At 36.9% G+C, this 17211-nt stretch overlaps 1 protein-coding gene across 1 annotated transcript in view; it reads right to left on the reverse strand.

Moving 5' to 3' along the window:
• The window catches only part of LOC101120653 (solute carrier organic anion transporter family member 1B3), a 75368-nt gene extending 58797 nt beyond the window's left edge, over positions 1-16571 (reverse strand). The window contains exons 1-2 of the mRNA XM_004006802.6: positions 16508-16571; positions 13618-13769 (exon numbers count right to left, since the gene is read on the reverse strand). Of these exons, the coding sequence (XP_004006851.2) occupies positions 13618-13707 (90 nt within the window). The 5' untranslated portion in view covers positions 13708-13769; positions 16508-16571. The remainder of the gene's footprint in view (positions 1-13617; positions 13770-16507) is intronic.
• Between the last annotated feature and the right edge of the window lie 640 nt (positions 16572-17211).

Below are 17211 nucleotides of genomic sequence, written 5' to 3' on the forward strand. Positions count from 1 at the left end.
TTTTGTTTTTGGTAAAAGACTTTTTCTTTCTCGTAAAAGAGTTTCAATGTTTCTCATAAAGCAGGGCTAGTGTTGATGAAGTCCTTCGACCCTAGTTTGTCTTGAAAACTCTTAATTTCTCCATATCTGAATGATAACTTTCTAGAAGTTATCATTAGCTAGATAGGATATTTTTGGCTGACAGGCTTTCTTCATTTTGAAAATATCATTTCACTCTCTCCTGGCCTATAACTTCTATAATTTAAGAAACCTTCTTTCCTTTGTAGGTTACCATCTAGTCTTTCTTAATTGCCCTTAAAAGTCTTTTTGTCACTGACTTTTGATAGTTTTAATATAATGTGTCTTAGAGAACATCTTTTAGTGTTGAGGTAATTAGGTATTCTCTTAGCTTCATAGAGAATGAATATTCTTCATTGCATTTCCAATTTCTGCCCCATGTTTGGGGAGTTTTCAGCTATTATTTCTTTAAATAAGCTCTGTTCCCTTTTCCCTCTCTTCTTCTGGGATACCCATCATGCTAATATTTCCTTTCATAAAAGAGTCAGATATTTCTCAAAGAATTTCCTCCTTTTGTTATGTCTTAATTATCTCACCTCTTTTATCTATATCATTTCTAGATTTCCACCTTTGAGCTTGCTAATTCTCTCTCATATAGTCTGCTCTATTTTAGTACTTACTAATGCATTTTTCATCTTGTTTATTGAGTTTTGAATTGCCTGCCCACCCCTCTCTCTCTTTTTTTTTTTGTTAAGAATTTTGCTCTTTTTTAGTAAGGTGTCCCTTCTGTTCATTAATTTTATTCCTGAGCTTATTGAATTGCCTTTCTGAGTTTTCTTGTAGCTCATTCAGTTTCTTCATGACAGCTATTTTGGATTCTCTATCAGTTAGATCACCATACTCCGTCACTTTAAGAAAATTGTCACCTTCCTGTGACTCAGATTCTTGATGCCTTGGTGCTGTCAGTGTCACCACGTGGGTCACTGGAATGGCAGGACCACAGAGAGAGGGAAAGCATAGACTGGAAGGTAGGTTTACAAGTGCCTCTGCTGTGTTCAGAGTTACCAGATTCACGGGTGCACCTATTGTGGGTGGGAGGTGTGGCTCAGAGTTGTAGGCACCTCCCAGGCTAGAGGAAATCATCACAGACCTTATTGCCATTACTGCCCAATTTCCTATGGATTTGGGCATTGCTGTGCTTGAGAGGCTGGAGCTATGTGCACTGCTTCCCCTGATGCAATTAGATTCTCTGAGGCTGTTGGCTCAGCAGCCATAAATGGGGGTCTGGGACCATAGGAACTGCTTCTGCTGTCCCCTAGTTCCACCTCTTCTATGTATTCCAGTCCACTCAACTTTGGATGCACAGATGCATGGATTCTCTGGCATCCTGGTGTGTTGTGCAGAGTCAGCTTTGCTAGGCTGTGGGTGTTCTACTGGTCGAAGATTTAAGGGGATGGAAAAAGGGAGACTCTCACTTTACCATGATTTTGACGTCACCCAATTAGTCTTACTTTCAGAATATTTGTAATCTAAAATTGGGCTTCCCCAATGGCTCAGGGGAAAAGAATCTGGCTGCAATGTGGGAGAAACAGGAGATGCAGGTTTAATCCCTGGGTCAGCAACTCCCCTGGAGGAGGAAATGGCAACTTGCTCCAGCATTCTTGCCTGGAGATTCCCATGGACAAAGGAGTCTGGTGGGCTTCGGTCCAAGGGTTGTGAAGAGTCGGACACAACTGAACAAATGAGTACACATATAATCTCAAATCACTGTGCTATTTGTATTATTGAGACAAATTATTGTTTTCTTCTCATCTTTAAATTGTATAATTTCTTAGAAGAATTCCTAGCTAGAATGCTTTGTGAATGGCATTTTATTAGATCTCAATTTCCATAAGGTTTAGTCTAATTTTTAAATGAATCTTGGACCTCAAGGAGATCAAACCAGTCAATCCTAAAGGAAATCAGTCTTGAATATTCATTGGAAGGATGCTGAAGCTGAAGCTCCATTACTTTGGCCACTTGATGCTGAAGGATGAAGATGCTGAAGCTGAAGCTCCATTACTTTGGCCACTTGATGCAAAGAACTGACTCATTAGAAAAGACCCTGAGGCTCGGAAAGATTGAAGGTAGGAGGAGGGGGGATGACAGAAGATGAGATGACTGGATGGCATCACTGGCTCAATGGACATGAGTTTGAGCAAGCTCCAGGTGTTGGTAATGGACAGGGAAGCCTGGGGTGCTGCAATCCATGGGGTCACAGAGTCAGACGCAACTGTGAGACTGAACTGACCTGAACTGACCTGAAGTATTATTGATTAAATATGCTACTTCCAAACAAGACTGAAATACAATTTATTGGTATGTTTCAGAAAAAATAAGTTCTTGATATACTGTATCTCTTTTTTTAAGCACTGACTTCATTTTGTATATGGACTTTGTATCTCATAATTCCCTCTTCTTTCTTCTAATATCCCCTACCCACTACTTTGTTTCCTTCTTAGCAACGATAGAAAATTATTCATGGATTACCTGGTATGCATGTGATGAAAGAAAAAAGAATGTATTTTGCAATCAGAAGATCTAGATCCAGTTGTCTTGTTTTTAATTTCCTAACCCAACAAAGATGAAAAAATTACACAGTTCACTGAACTTCAGTTTCTTAATCCATTAAAAGGTAATACAAAATAGTTAGCTTATTTATTTTATAGGGTCATTGTAAGGCTCAAAGGAACTTATGTTCATGAGCTCATGGATGTGTTTGTGAATGTTTGTAAATGCACCAAATATACGTAATTTGAAAGGCCATTGTAGATTTATCTTTTTTTCTTTTTATTAATATGACTTGTTTTTAAAACTTTGCTCCATTCACACTCTGCAAATATATATATATATATTTTCTTTGCACTAGTAGAAGAAGAGTGTTAAATCCCAAAGCCATTCCTACCACTTCTGTAAGGCATATCATAACCAAGTTAGAATCATGTATATTATAGAGTGAAAAATATTATAAAGTGCTTATCTAATACCTGGGCTTCCCTCATAGCTCATCTGCCTGCAATACAGGAGACCCCAGTTTGATTTCTGGGTTGGGAAGATCTTCTGGAGAAAGGATAGGCTACCCACTCCAGTATTCTTGGGCTTCCCTTGTGGCTCAGCTGGTAAAGAATCTGCCCACAATGTGGGAGACCTGGGTTGGGAAGATCCCCTGGCAGAGTGAAAGGCCAGTATTCTGGCCTGCAGAATTCCGTGGACTATAGTCCATGGGGTCACAAAGAGTCAGACACAACTGAGTGACTTTCACTTCACTATCTAATACTTAGCCCAAAGATTTAATTTTTATTAAATATTAAGCTTATGTTTTAATAACTATTTTGATGTCTTTCTAATGTGTTTGATGTCTTTGATTTTGATCTATTTGATTGAATTTTTCTTTATGTAATTTTAATAATTGCAAAAATCTCCTAAATTTTTTTGGTATTTGATATATTTCTTCTCTTTTCTATTATGTACTAATTAGGCAATTGTATTGCCTTAAAATTCACTTTGGAAAACTATCTTGTGTTTAATTCCTTTCTATTTTTTTTAAACAGATTTTATCATTGTAAATTTCTTTTTTGTCCATGCATTTTGATTTGATTAATTTCAGCCAAATTCTATGTGTTCATTGTCATAATCCAGAGTTTTTGGTAATATACTGGTTGTTGCTTAAGTGATTTGTTTTAGCTCTGCTTACCAATGTTAAAAAGCTTTATGAAAATTTGAACTTCTTTTGGCATAAGATATTTCCTTAATTATTTAAATACATATGAATGCTTGGAGGAAAAAGTGATAAATAATTTAAGAATATCTCTGTAATGTGCCACACTAAGGCACTGTATGAAAAATTATGGGTGGAGGTTCATGGCATCATACAGGAGGCAGTGATCAAGATCATCCCCAAGGAAAAAAATACGCAAAAAAGGCAAAATGGTTGCCTGAGGAGGCCTTACAAACAGCTGAGAAAAGAAGAGAAGCAAGAGGCAAAGGAGAAAAGAAAAGATATACTTATTTGAATACAGGGTTCCAAAGAATAGCAAAGAGAGATAAGAAAGCCTTCCTCAGTGATTAATACAAAGAAATAGAGGAAAACAATAGAAGGGGAAAGACCAGAGATCACTTCAAGAAAATTAGAGATACCAAGGGAACACTTCATGCAAAGATGGGCTCAATAAAAGACATAAATGTTATAGACCTAAGAGATTAAGAAGAGGTGGAAAGAATACACAGAAGAACTATGCAAAAAGATCTTCATGACCCAGATAACCACAATGGTGTGATCACTCACCTAGAGACAGACATCCTGGAATGTGAAGTTAAGTGGGCCTTAGGAAGAATCACTATGAACAAAGCAAGTGGAGGTGATGGAATTCCAATTAGGCTATTACAAATCCTAAAAGATGATGCTGTGAAAGTGCTGCACTCAATATGCCAGCAAATTTGGAAAACTCAGTGGTAGCCACAGGACTGGGAAAGCTCAGTTTTCATTCCATTCCCAAAAAAGGCAATGCCAAAGAATGCTCAAACTACCACACAACTGCACTCATCTCACATACTATCAAAGTAATGCTCAAAATTCTCCAAGTCAGGCTTCAACAGTATGTGAACTGTGAAATTCCAGATGTTCAAGCAGGTTTTAGAAAAGGCAGAGGAACCAGAGATCAAATTGCCAACATCTGTTGGATCATCAAAAAAGCTAGAGAGTTCCAGAAAAGCATTTACTTCTGCTTTATTGACTACCCCAAAGCCTTTGACTGTGTGGATAATACCAAACAGTGGAAAATTCTTCAAGAGATGGGAATACAGACCACCTTACCTGCCTCCTGAGACATCTGTATGCAGGTAAGGAAGCAACAGTTAGAACTGGACATGGAACAACAGGCTGGTCCCAAATAGGGAAAAGAGTACATCAAGGCTGTATATTGTTACCCTGACTAATTTATATGCAGAGTATATCATGAAAAATGCCAGGCTGAATTAAGCATAAGCTGGAATCAATATTGCCAGGAGAAATATCAATAACCTCAGATATGCAGATGACACCACCCTTATGGCAGAAGGTGAAGAAGAACTAAAGAGCCTCTTGATAAAAGTGAAAGAGGAGAGTGAAAAAGTTGGCTTAAAACTCAATATTCAGAAAACTAAGATCACAGCATCTGGTCCCATCACTTCATGGCAAATAGATGGGGAAACAATAGAAACAAAGACAGACTTTACTTTCTTGGGCTCCAAAATCACTACAGATGGTGACTGCAGCTATGAAATTAAAAGACACTTGCTCCTTGGAAGAAAAGCTATACAGCATATTAAAAAGCAAGACATTACCTTGCTGACAAAGGTCCATCTAGTCAAGGCTATGGTTTTTCCAGTAGTCATGTATGGATGTGAGAATTGGACTATAAAGAAAGCTGAGCACCAAAGAACTGATACTTTTGAACTGTGGTATTGGAGAAGACTCTTGAGAGTCCTTGTACTGCCAGGAGATCCAATCAGTCATCCTCAAGGAAATCAGTTCTGAATATTCATTGGAAGGATTGATGCTGAAGCTGAAACTTCAATACTTTGGCCACCTGATGTGAAAAACTGACACCTTGGAAAAGACTTTGATGCTGGGAAAGAATGAAGGCAGGAGGAGAAGGGTACTCCAGAGGATGAGATGGTTGGATGGCATCACTGACTCAATGGACATGAATTTGAGCACGCTTTGGGAGTTGGTGATGGACAGGGAAGCCTGGTGTGCTGCAGTCCATGGGGTCATAAAGAGTTGGACACGACTGAGCGACTGAACTGAACTGAAGGCACAGTATAATTAAAATAAAAAGAAAGACAAGAATCAAGAGGAGAGAAACTTGTCATAGAAAGAGGAACCCCCAGAAGACTAAGAGCAAGTTTTTCATTATAGGTCAGGAGAAATGGAACGATATATTAACAGAATTCAGAAAAAAGCAAAATCAAACCATATCATCCAAGAATACTATACTGAGCAAAAGAAACCTTCCAAATGAAAGAGAGGTAAAAACTCTCCCAGACAAACCGAAACTAAAGGAGATCATCAACACCAGACTTCCCTTATAAGAAACACTAAAGGGAGTTCTTCAAGTTGAAATAAAAGAATACTAGACAGCAACATGATAGCAGAAGAAAGCAGAAAACTTGTTAGTAAGGTAGACATAGAGACAAAAACAGAATACTGTATTACTATAATAGTGGGCAAACCAGTTTTGATTCTAGCATAAAAGATTAATGACAATAATATTTAAAAATAATTATACAAATGTTTTAAAAGTTAGTATATATAGATGTAAAATGTGATAATAGTAATGTAAAGTATATGAAACTGGAGAATTTAATATGTAGAGCTTTTCTGCTATCAAATTTGTTGTTATCAGCTTTATAACTGTCATAATTATAGATATGGAACCATAAAAGACCCTAATTTGCCAAAGCAGTCTTGAGGAAAAAGATCAAAGCTGAATGTGTCACTCTCTCAGATTTTAGACAACTGTACAAAGATATAGTAACCAAAACAACCTGGTATTACCACAAAAAACAGATATATACATCAACAGAACAGAATAGAGAGCCTAGGGAAAAACCTTACATACCTATGGTCAATTAATCTACAGTAAAGGATGTAAGAATATACAGCGGAAAAAAGACAAATCTCTCAACAAGTGGTGTTGGAAAAAATGTACAGTTACATGTAAGACAATGAAATGAGTACATTTCCTCACATTGAATGTATGTGTGTGTGTGTGTGTGTATGTATATATATATATATATATATATATATATATAAAACTCAATATGGATATATAGATATATATACACACAACTCAATAAGGAATAAAGAGGTGAATAAAGACCTGAAACCATAAGACATCTAGCAGAGAACATAGGCAGAACACTGTTTAACATAAATTGCAACAATAATTTTTCTGGATCTGTCTCCTAAGCTAAAAAAATTCAAGCAAAAATAAACAAACACGATCTAATTAAATCTAAAAGTCTTTGCACATCAAAAGAAACCATGGATAAAAAGAAAAGGTAGTCTATAGGATTTGAAAATAATATGACTGGCAAGGTGTTAATACCCAAAATACGTAAATAGCCCATACAACTCAATATTAAAAAAATAATAGTTAAATAATTGGCAGAAGATCTGAATAGACATTGTCCAAAGAAGACATACAAATGGCCAACAGACACATGAGCAGATACTCATCATCACTAACAGATAAATGCACATCAAACAAGTATAAGATATAACCTCACAGTTGTCAGAATGGCTATCATCAAAACAATTATAAATAATAAGTGTTGGTGATGACGTAGAGAAAAGAGAGCACTTGTACGCTGTTGATGGGAATATAAATTGGTGCAGACACTTACAGTATGGAGGTTCCTAAAAAAAACTAAAAATAGAACTAATATATGATCCAGCAATTCCACTCCTGAGTATATATCTAGAAAAATCAAAGACACTAATTAAAAAAGATATATGCACCCCAATGTTTATAGTAGGACTATTACTCAACTATAAAAAAGAATGAAAATCAAAAATCTCCCATTTATAGTGATGTGAATGGACCTAGAAATATGATTTGATAAAAACAAATATTGTATGATATCACTTACATGTGGGATCTAAAAATTAATACAAACAAAGGCTTTTTCTGTATAGCAAAACAGAAAAAGACACAGATATAGAAAAAGAACTAGTGGTTTCCAATGGTGAAGGGGAGAAGAGGAAGGACACAATTAGGGGTATGAAATTAGGAGATACCAACTGCTAAAATAGATAAGCACTAAGTCTTCCCTGATGGCTCAGATGATAAAGAATTTGCCTGCAATGTAGGAGACCTGGTTTCGATCCCTGGGTCAGGAAGATCCCCTGGAGAAGGGAATGGCAACCCACTCCAGTATTCTTGCCTGGAGAATTCCATGGACAGAGGAGCCTGCTGGGCTACAGTCCATGGGATTGCAAAGAGTCAGACATGACTGAGTAACTAAACACTTTCACTTTCAAGGATATAAGATATAGTACAGGGAATTATATCCATTATCTTGTAGTAAGTTCTAGTGTAGTATAGTCTGTCAAAATACTGAGTTTCTATGCTATACACCTGAAACTAATATAATATTGTGAGTCAGCTACACTTCAATTAAGAAACTAAAAATTAAAAAGAAGCAAGACTCAACTATTCCCTATGTATAAGACTCTCAGTTTCTCCCTTTAGAACTAAAGACACACAAAGACTGAAAGTGAAGTGACAGGAAAAGATTTTCCACGAAGTAGGTAACCAAAAGTGGCTGTACTTACTTCAGACAAAATAGATTTTAAGTGAAAATGTCACAAGAGACAAAAGAAGACATTAATATTAAAAATGAAAGAGTCAATTGACCAGGAAGATTTAATAAATATCTCTATCTTTCTATCCCCAACATCAGAGTACCTAAATATATAAACACTGAATGGAGAAATAAACAGTAATACAATAATAGTAGAAATTTGAATACCTCATTTTAAATAGTAAATAGAAATAATAAAGCAATGGATAACTTGAAGAACATTATAGACCAAATTGACCTAAAAGATACACACAAAACATCCCACCCAACACTAGCAAAATACATATTGTTTTCAAGTGTACACATATCTTTGCATGTTTCACCACAAAATAAATTTTAACAAATCTAGGAAGATTGATCTCATCCCAAGTATCTTTTCTATCCACAATGGAATGAAACTAAAAATCAATAGCACGGTAAAAACTGGAGAATTCACAAATACATGAAAATTTGCAACACCCTTTTAAACAACAGTAGATCAAAGAATGCTAAAAAGAATTTAGAAAATACCTCAAGACAAGCAAAACTGAAATCACAACATACCAAAACATATGGGATGTACATATACAGTACCAAGAAGGAATTTCATAGTGATTAGTGCCTATATATAAAAGGAAGAAAAGTCTCAAATTTGCCACCCAGCTTTACATTTCAGTGTGCTGGAGGGATAGTGGCTTCATTCTCACATGCACAACAACGTGATGACAACCTGGCCAAAGCACATATAGTTGTCTGCATGGTCTGATGCAGCATATTTGGAGAGGAGTTTTGAGTTAGCAAGATGGCCTTGTGTATAAAGCATGTGAATTGCTGTCCAATAATAAAGCTCAGAGAAGCAATAAAAATAAAGGTAGCTAGCTACTGATAGTACTATACACCAGATGTTGTTCTGCTGTTGCCCTTCCATTAGTGGATTTATTTCTTAGCATAATTCCGTCACTCAGATGCTATTATTTCCCTTTCACAGATGAAAAATCTTAGATACAGAGAGGGTAAATGACTTCCTCCAAGGAAAGACTCACATTTACAGGTTTTGGAGATGAGGACTTGGGCATCTTTGCATGCCATTTCTCTGTCTAACTATGAATATATTAGGTAACATGGTAAGGGGATATTAAGTTTGCAAATGGAGTTAAGGTTGCTAATCAGATGACCTTGAAGAGATTGTCATATGTTGTCTTTGTTAACTCAGTGTAATCCCAAGCATCCTTTAAGCATGGATGAGAGAGCAGAAAATTCAACAACAGTGTGATGCCATGTAACAAATATTTGATTGACCATCACTAGCTGTGAATATGGAAGAGAGTTATTAGTCAAGACCTTTGGACAGTTTCTAGAAACTGGAAAAGACAAGGAAATTAACTTTTCTCTAGAGTCTCCAGAAAGGAACACAACCCTACCAAAACCTTGGTTTTAGCCCAGTGAGACCTATTTCAGACTTCTTGACTTTAGAATGGTATAATTATTACACAGCTGTAATAAATTTGTGTTGTTTTATTCCATTAAGGACATAGATACGCACACACACCTATACATATGTGTACATTTGCATGTCAGTGTCAAGTGGCGATAAATGCTATGGAAAATCAGTTTGGTTGAAGAGTTATGGATAGGAACTGCTATCTATATATATGGGTGATATATGGTGTGTGTGTATATATATATATATTTTTTTTTCACCACCGTTTATATGGGGTGGTTAGGGATGAGGTAATATTTAAACAGAGATTTGAGTGAGATGAAAGTGCAAGATATGGGAGTAGAACATTTCAGATGAGGAGACAGTAAGTATAAGCTTCTCCAAGTCAGAATTGCACTGTGCATCTTGAGAAATAGCAATAGGACAGAGGCAATGAGCCAGAGGAAAACTGTGGGATAGTGATTCTGTCGGTGGATAAAAATGGGATAGTTATCCTAATGATTTCTAGAAAAGGAATAGGAATGAAGGTGGACTGAGACAACTTTTACTTTTGCCCTGTTATTTATATTTTTTGATGATGATGCATTACTTTTATATTTTTAAAGAATTTTCATTATAACACAGCAGTACAAGAAATCTGAAGCACAGAAACAAGTATAAAGATGAGCAGTGTACTGGCAGGGTTTTCATAACTTACTTGGTTCTGCTCAAAAATTGAGGGAAAGGGGTAAGAAAGAATCAAACCATGCTGTTATTCAAGATTATTTGCTATCTATTTGCACTTTTACACCTTCTACATGCTGAGTCTATATACACTCCTCAGAAACAACATGTACATTTGTATGTGTGTGGGCACATATGTTTGCTTGAAGCTGAATTATCTGGTATGAAGGGGAATATTTGGAAGTATAGAATGACAAAGATTATTTAAAAATCCATTTATAAATCCATGCTTACCAGAACATCTTGAAGATACCAATATTATGGAAACTCACTTATACATTAGCAACATGGAGTACAGTTGAGATCATGGGATTTCAGGCTGCCTGAGTTCAGGCCTTGGGTCCACCACTTACCAGCTTAGGGACCTACAGAAGGTCATTCAACCTCCTAAAGTTTTTTTTTTTTTTCCCCAGCTGAAAAGGGAGATAATAGCACATGACTGACTGAATTGTGATAATTAATACACCCACTAGTAGAACTAAAACAGGCTTCCCTGGTGGCTCCACGATAACAAATCCGCCTGCAATGCAGGAGATGCTGGTTCAATCCCTGGGTTGGGAAGATCCCCTGGAGGAGGGCGTGGCAACCCACTCCAATATTCTTGCCTGGAGAGTTCCATGGATAGAGGAACCTGGCAGTCTACAGTCACAAAGAGTCTAGGGTCACAAAGAGTCAGATACAATTGCAGCAACTGAGTACACAGGCACGCAGAACTGAAACACTAGAAGAGGGCTTCCCCGGTGGTACAGTGGGTAAGAATCCTGCCAGTGCAGGGCTCACAGGTTCAGTCCCTGGTCTGGGAATGTTCCACATGCCATGCAGCAACTAAGTCCATGCACCACAACTGCTGACGCCCATGCACCTAGAGCTCTGCAACAAGGGGAGCCACCACACTGAGAAGCTCCATCGGCCATAACTAGAGAAAGCTCACACAGCCAGTGTTCGGTTCAGTTCAGTCACTCAGTGGTGTCTGACTCTTTGCAACCCCAAGGACTGCAGCACACCAGGCCTCCCTATCCATCACCAACTCCTGGAGTTTACTCAAACTCATGTCCATTGAGTTGGTGATGCTATCCAATCATCTCATCCTCGGTCGTCCCCTTTTCCCACCATCAATCTTTCCCAGCATCAGGGTCTTTTCCAATGAGTCAGTTCTTCGCACCAGGTGGCCAAAGTATGGGAGCTTCAGCTTCAGCAGCAGTCCTCCCAGTGAATATTCAGACTGATTTCCTTTAGGATGGACTGGTTGGATCATTACACATTCAGTGTAACCAAAATAAAAACAAAAAATAAAACACTGGAATAGTGTCTTGCATAATAGTAAGTGCTCAATATGCTATTATTGTGATTGTTTCTCTGTTCTTTATTATTGGACTGCAATTAACATACTTTATACACACTGATGACTTGCTAACTTGAAACTTTTCTACACATATGCTTCAAGAGACTACACAGGCAACTTTATTTGCTTTAGCTAGTTTGTCATCATCTTGAATACATGTGCAAATGAAATCACTATAACTGCTCATGTTTAAAAGCAAAATAATCCAGCACATCATACTGACATCAACAGACAATAGAACTGTTCCAAATGCATTAGCCAGTAGCTTCTCCTGGTGACTGCTTCTTGGCTTAAATATTACTTAAATATTTCATCAGAATAGACTTTACCAGTAATCTCTGAAAAACAAACAGACCTTATGTTCCCTGGACAAAGTTAAAAAAGACCTTATATAACACGATTGCAGTTAAGTTTAATCTCTGGTCTTTATTCAGCTAGACAAAACTATAAATTTCAGGAAAACATTTTAAATAATGATCAGCGTCAGCTCTGGTTGAGTTTTTGATTTCTTCTAGTCTTCTCTGCATGTGTGCGTGCTCAGTCATGTCTGACTCTGCGACACTTGGACCATAGCCTACTAGGCTCCTGTCTCATGTGATTCTCTAGACAGGAATACTGGAGTGGGTTGCCATGATCTCCTCCAGGGGATCTTCCTGACCCAGGGATCAAACCCTCATCTCTTATTATGTCTCCTACATTTGCAGGCAGGTTCTGTATTACCACTAGCATCACCTGGGAATCCCTATGGGGGTTTAAGGCTTTATTACCATATATAAAATAGATAACAAACAGGAATTTGTTGTATGGCTCAGGAAACTCAAACAGGGGCTCTGTATCAACCTAGAGGGGTAGGGGGGGGGAGGGAGATGGGAGGGAGGTTCAAAAGGGAGGGGATATGTATACCTATGGCTGATTCATTTGAAGTTTGACAGAAAACAACAAAATTCTGTAAAGCAATTATTCTTCACTAAAAAAAATAAATTAAAAAAAGGCTTTGATTCAAGAGTTTTCCATTTACAGTCTAGATGGCTTCATGCAAACTTCTCAATTTCCGTTTGTCTTAGTTCTCTTAATACTGTGCTCAAGGACTGCTTTTCCCTGTCTGTGAAAATCCCAATACAGCCTATATCATTCAGTGTTTCATGGTTTTATGACAGAAGCAAGAGACAGGATTACCACTTTTAACTGTTGCATACAGAAAAATTAATTGACTATCCCAAGTCATCAACTAGGCTTTGGGGCCAGGTCTTTTAGTTATAACAGATCTCTTTTCCATCAGACTATATTATTTAAATTAATAGAATAAAAATGCTATTTTCTTTTTTAAAAATTAAATAGGTCAAGACCACAAAGTGATTCACAAGACTGATAAATCTTCTCTGTCAATAGGTCAAATGCAAGATTTTTTTTAAAAACGTATTATCCATTATACAAAGACTACTTTTATTTGAATCATAATTTTTGTAAGTACCTTTTGTTCCATCAAGAATGAAGAGAGGATACCAAAATCTTTCTAAATTTTCAACATTAATAAATTCTAAGCCAAAAATGTCACCAAAGAAATACTTTTTCTGGTTGAAAGACTGACGTATACCAAGATAAGTATCATTCTATATTTTAATGTATGCTTCTTTCAAAAACTCTAATTTGAAATATAAACGTTCTTTTAAAAAGACTGGCTGCCTTTTCTTGAAATAAAAGTTACCCCTTTACTTATTTTAGTCTGAAAATATAAAACTTATTCCACCTTGAATCCATTGCAGCAGTTTCTAGTTTTCCTTTTCTCAGAAGGTTGAGCCTCTGTCGTCTTATCTGAATGATGATTTTGGTCCATCATTGAACTGCATATATCATGCGAATGTTTCCAGTTGTTGTTGATGTTTAGTTCAAAATGATCACCTTTTGAGAGAGAAAAAGTAGGTTTTATTTCACATTAACAATTCAGAAGTGAGAAAAACCTCAAGGTCAACATCCATCAATCAATAATTCCACAAATATTCATGTAGGATTTATTATGTCCTGATGAGGCAGAAATTGCTAGACAGTCTAAGACTCTGAGACCTTGGTTCTTTTTAATTTCTTTTTTTTTTTTTCTCTTCCCAAGTAAGCATCTCACTCTTTGTTCCAATTACCACGCATCAGAGGAATACCTCCCTAGTCTGGAGGGTCATAAAACATTCAGACCAAGGATAAGACAATCATTACCTGCTGTCCAGTTTATTAAGGGGGAAAAAACCCCCAAAACTTCAAGAAGACCATTAGCTCTTAAAGATACCTTTGGTTCCTAAATAATGGTCTGGGGTCTTAAGAAAGGGTTGAGGGATGGCATCGCAATGTCTAGAGAAATTGAGAAATGGGGGATCCAAAAAAGCTATAAAAATGACAATCTGGACTTTGCGATAGTCAAACTGATTGGTCAAAAATGATGTATATTAAAGTCACCAGCCAACCAACGATATACAGTTTGATACTAGTAAAGATATAAAACTGCTGTAATCCCTGCCTTCTGGGGGCTCTTCACCCTCTCTCAGTGTCTATGTGTGAGCTTTGTATCTCTACCCTTTAAGATAAACTTTGCCTGTTTGAGTGTTTGCAAGTTTGCAGATTTCATTCTTCAGCTCCATGAACAGAGCTCGGGTTTCATGTTTCACTGAGCACTGAAACACAAAATGAAGGGGAAACACACACACACACATTTCTAGTTTTAGTGAGATTATAATTTAGGAAGATAAATTTATAGAGGGAAACTTGAATTAACAAATAAGGTAACAGAGTCACACACTAGATTAGATTAAATAAATTATTAGCAATATCTATTAGAAATAAAATCTGGGGATTTTCCTGATGGTACAGTGGATAGGAATCTGCCTGCCACTGCAGAGGACATGGGATCAATCCCTGGTCCAGGAAGAGTCCACATGCCACAGAGGAAGTAAGCCCACACCACAGCTATTGAGCCTGTATGTTTTAGAGCCCTCCAGCTGCAACTACTGAGCCCCTAGGAAGAGTAGTCCCTACTTACCACAACTAGAGAAAATCTGTTCACAGCGCAACCAAATAAATAAATAAATATTTTTTTAAAAGAGAAAAAAAATTTTGTTACATTTTCTGTATATCAACATTACAAGATCTAGAAAGACAAACATGTTTAATTCATCTTTGCGTACTCAGTTGTGTCCGACTCTTCACAACCCTGTAGACTGTAGCCCACCAGGCTCCTCTGTCCATGGAATTGTCTGTGAAGAATACTGGAGTGGGTTGCCATTTCCTTCTCCAGGGGATCTTCCCCATCCGGGAATCAAACCTGCATCTCTTGCCTCTTCTGCACTGGCAGGCAGACTCTTTACCACTGAGCCACCTGAGAAGCCCTTAATTCATCTTTATGTCTTTACAAAGCGTCAAACACTGCCTTCCACATAGTAGACAGTCAAAATGAGCAGAAAAAACAATGTAATGAATTATAATTAGAATGGCCTAAAAAGGTTTCATAGAGAATATACCTCTGGAACCAGGCTCAAAAAGCAGGTAGAGTTTGGACTTGTTAAAAAAAAGAGCTTAGTGTACTCTAAGCACCTCTCAGAGAGACTATGGTCATGCCTGACCTCACCATAACCACAATTCCACTTTATTTTAATTAATTAAACAGAATCATTCCTTTTCTTTGTATTTCTACTACTTTCCCAGACAGACTAGTTGTCACCTCTCTCCTACAATATTGGGAAAAATATCCAGATAAAAAATTGGAAAAGTAGGCACTTTTACCTTATTTCTGGAAAAAGATTAAATTGTAATAACTCACTACAAATTAATTAAAAGAGTGGAATATCAATTCAGAGTTGACTCTAAACATCATGACATTTTAGCCTGAACTGTACTGGTGGTACTGAGAGGGGGGAGCGGGGGGAAGGAAAAACAGCATTCACCAACTTCTTAGATCTTTTACAAGTCTGTAAATAACTTAATAATTTTTAATTAAATAACCTTAACAATAATTATTAGGCTAGCCATCTTCCTGAATTGGAGAAGGAACTGATATTTTTGAGTCCATAGTTTGCTCCAGGAACTGGGCTGAACGGAATTTTTTCTCATTGAATCAGAGATAAAAGAATCTTGAAGACCTATTTCCTCCCCCTGAGTCAAACTTGACTTGAAACAAGTAATGTCGAGGTGGGTAAGTAGTTTTGAGACACATCTCATTTCTCAATGCTTGCCAGCTAACACTTCAACCCACATTATCCAGTTGGAATCAAAGAAATTAAGAGCAAGTTTAGTAATTTTATAGAGTCAGTGATAATAATTGCCTTGGAGCATATTTTGAGAAGATAACTGGGGGTTCATTTTTTCAGACTTGAAGTTCCACTTGGATAGAAAGTAATAGGAATGGGATTTCAGACTTTATTGTTAAATTATCAATGCCTGATTTCCTGTCTTTTATTTTCAAAAACACAAGCCTGAGGCTCAGCTACCTCTAGAAGATAGATTTTAAGGGCTTAGACTATAAGCATGTAGAAGACAAACAGCATAAAATGTGTAATATTTATCATGTCCATAAAAACAATTTTTATCCTTGAAAATTGCGGAAGTTTCTCAAATAAGAGAAACACTGAAGTTTGAGAATTTCAAAGGTTCTTTCTTACCTGGACTTAGGATCCCACAGCAACAACCACAGGTCTATCCCTTTATCTGTTGTCAGAGTCTCTTGCTAAATAGTTAGCTGGGTTATTTCTTTTTTCAGTCCAATGATGATTAACTATCTTATTAGGTCATTGTCCTAGGCAAATAGAGGAAAACTGACCACTTATTATAAGAACCTCCACTGCACACTTATATTTTTAAAACTGTGTTAATAATATCTCAGAACTTACAAAATATTTGTATATAAAAGTTCAAAAATTAAGCTTTATTTCTGAGAATAATTTATATTTTCTTACTCAGTTTGCATATTTTTCTTTAAAAATACAAATACAACAGATTATTAAAACTCTTCCATATAAAGAAGACTACAAGGCAATTTTTAAAACTTGTCTATAGATTGCTTTAATATTCAAAGGATCAAATACACTATTTTGTTTGATTCTTTTTGTTGTGAAAGTTGCTCAGTTGTGTCCAACTATCGGCAGCCTCATGGACTGTAGCCTGCCAGGCTCCTCTGTTCATGGAATTCTCCAGGCAAGACTACTGGAGTGGGTTGCCACTCCCTTCTCCAGGGTATGTTCCTGACGTATGTATCAAACTCAGGTTTCCTGCATTGTAGGCAGATTCTTTACCAACTGAGCCTCCAGGAAGCCCCCTTTTGTTTGGTACTTGGGTGCAATTCTAACATGATGTGTCTGGATACCAG

Source organism: Ovis aries, chromosome 3, assembly GCF_016772045.2.
Source record: "Ovis aries strain OAR_USU_Benz2616 breed Rambouillet chromosome 3, ARS-UI_Ramb_v3.0, whole genome shotgun sequence".
Classification (NCBI taxonomy): Eukaryota; Metazoa; Chordata; class Mammalia; order Artiodactyla; family Bovidae; genus Ovis; species Ovis aries.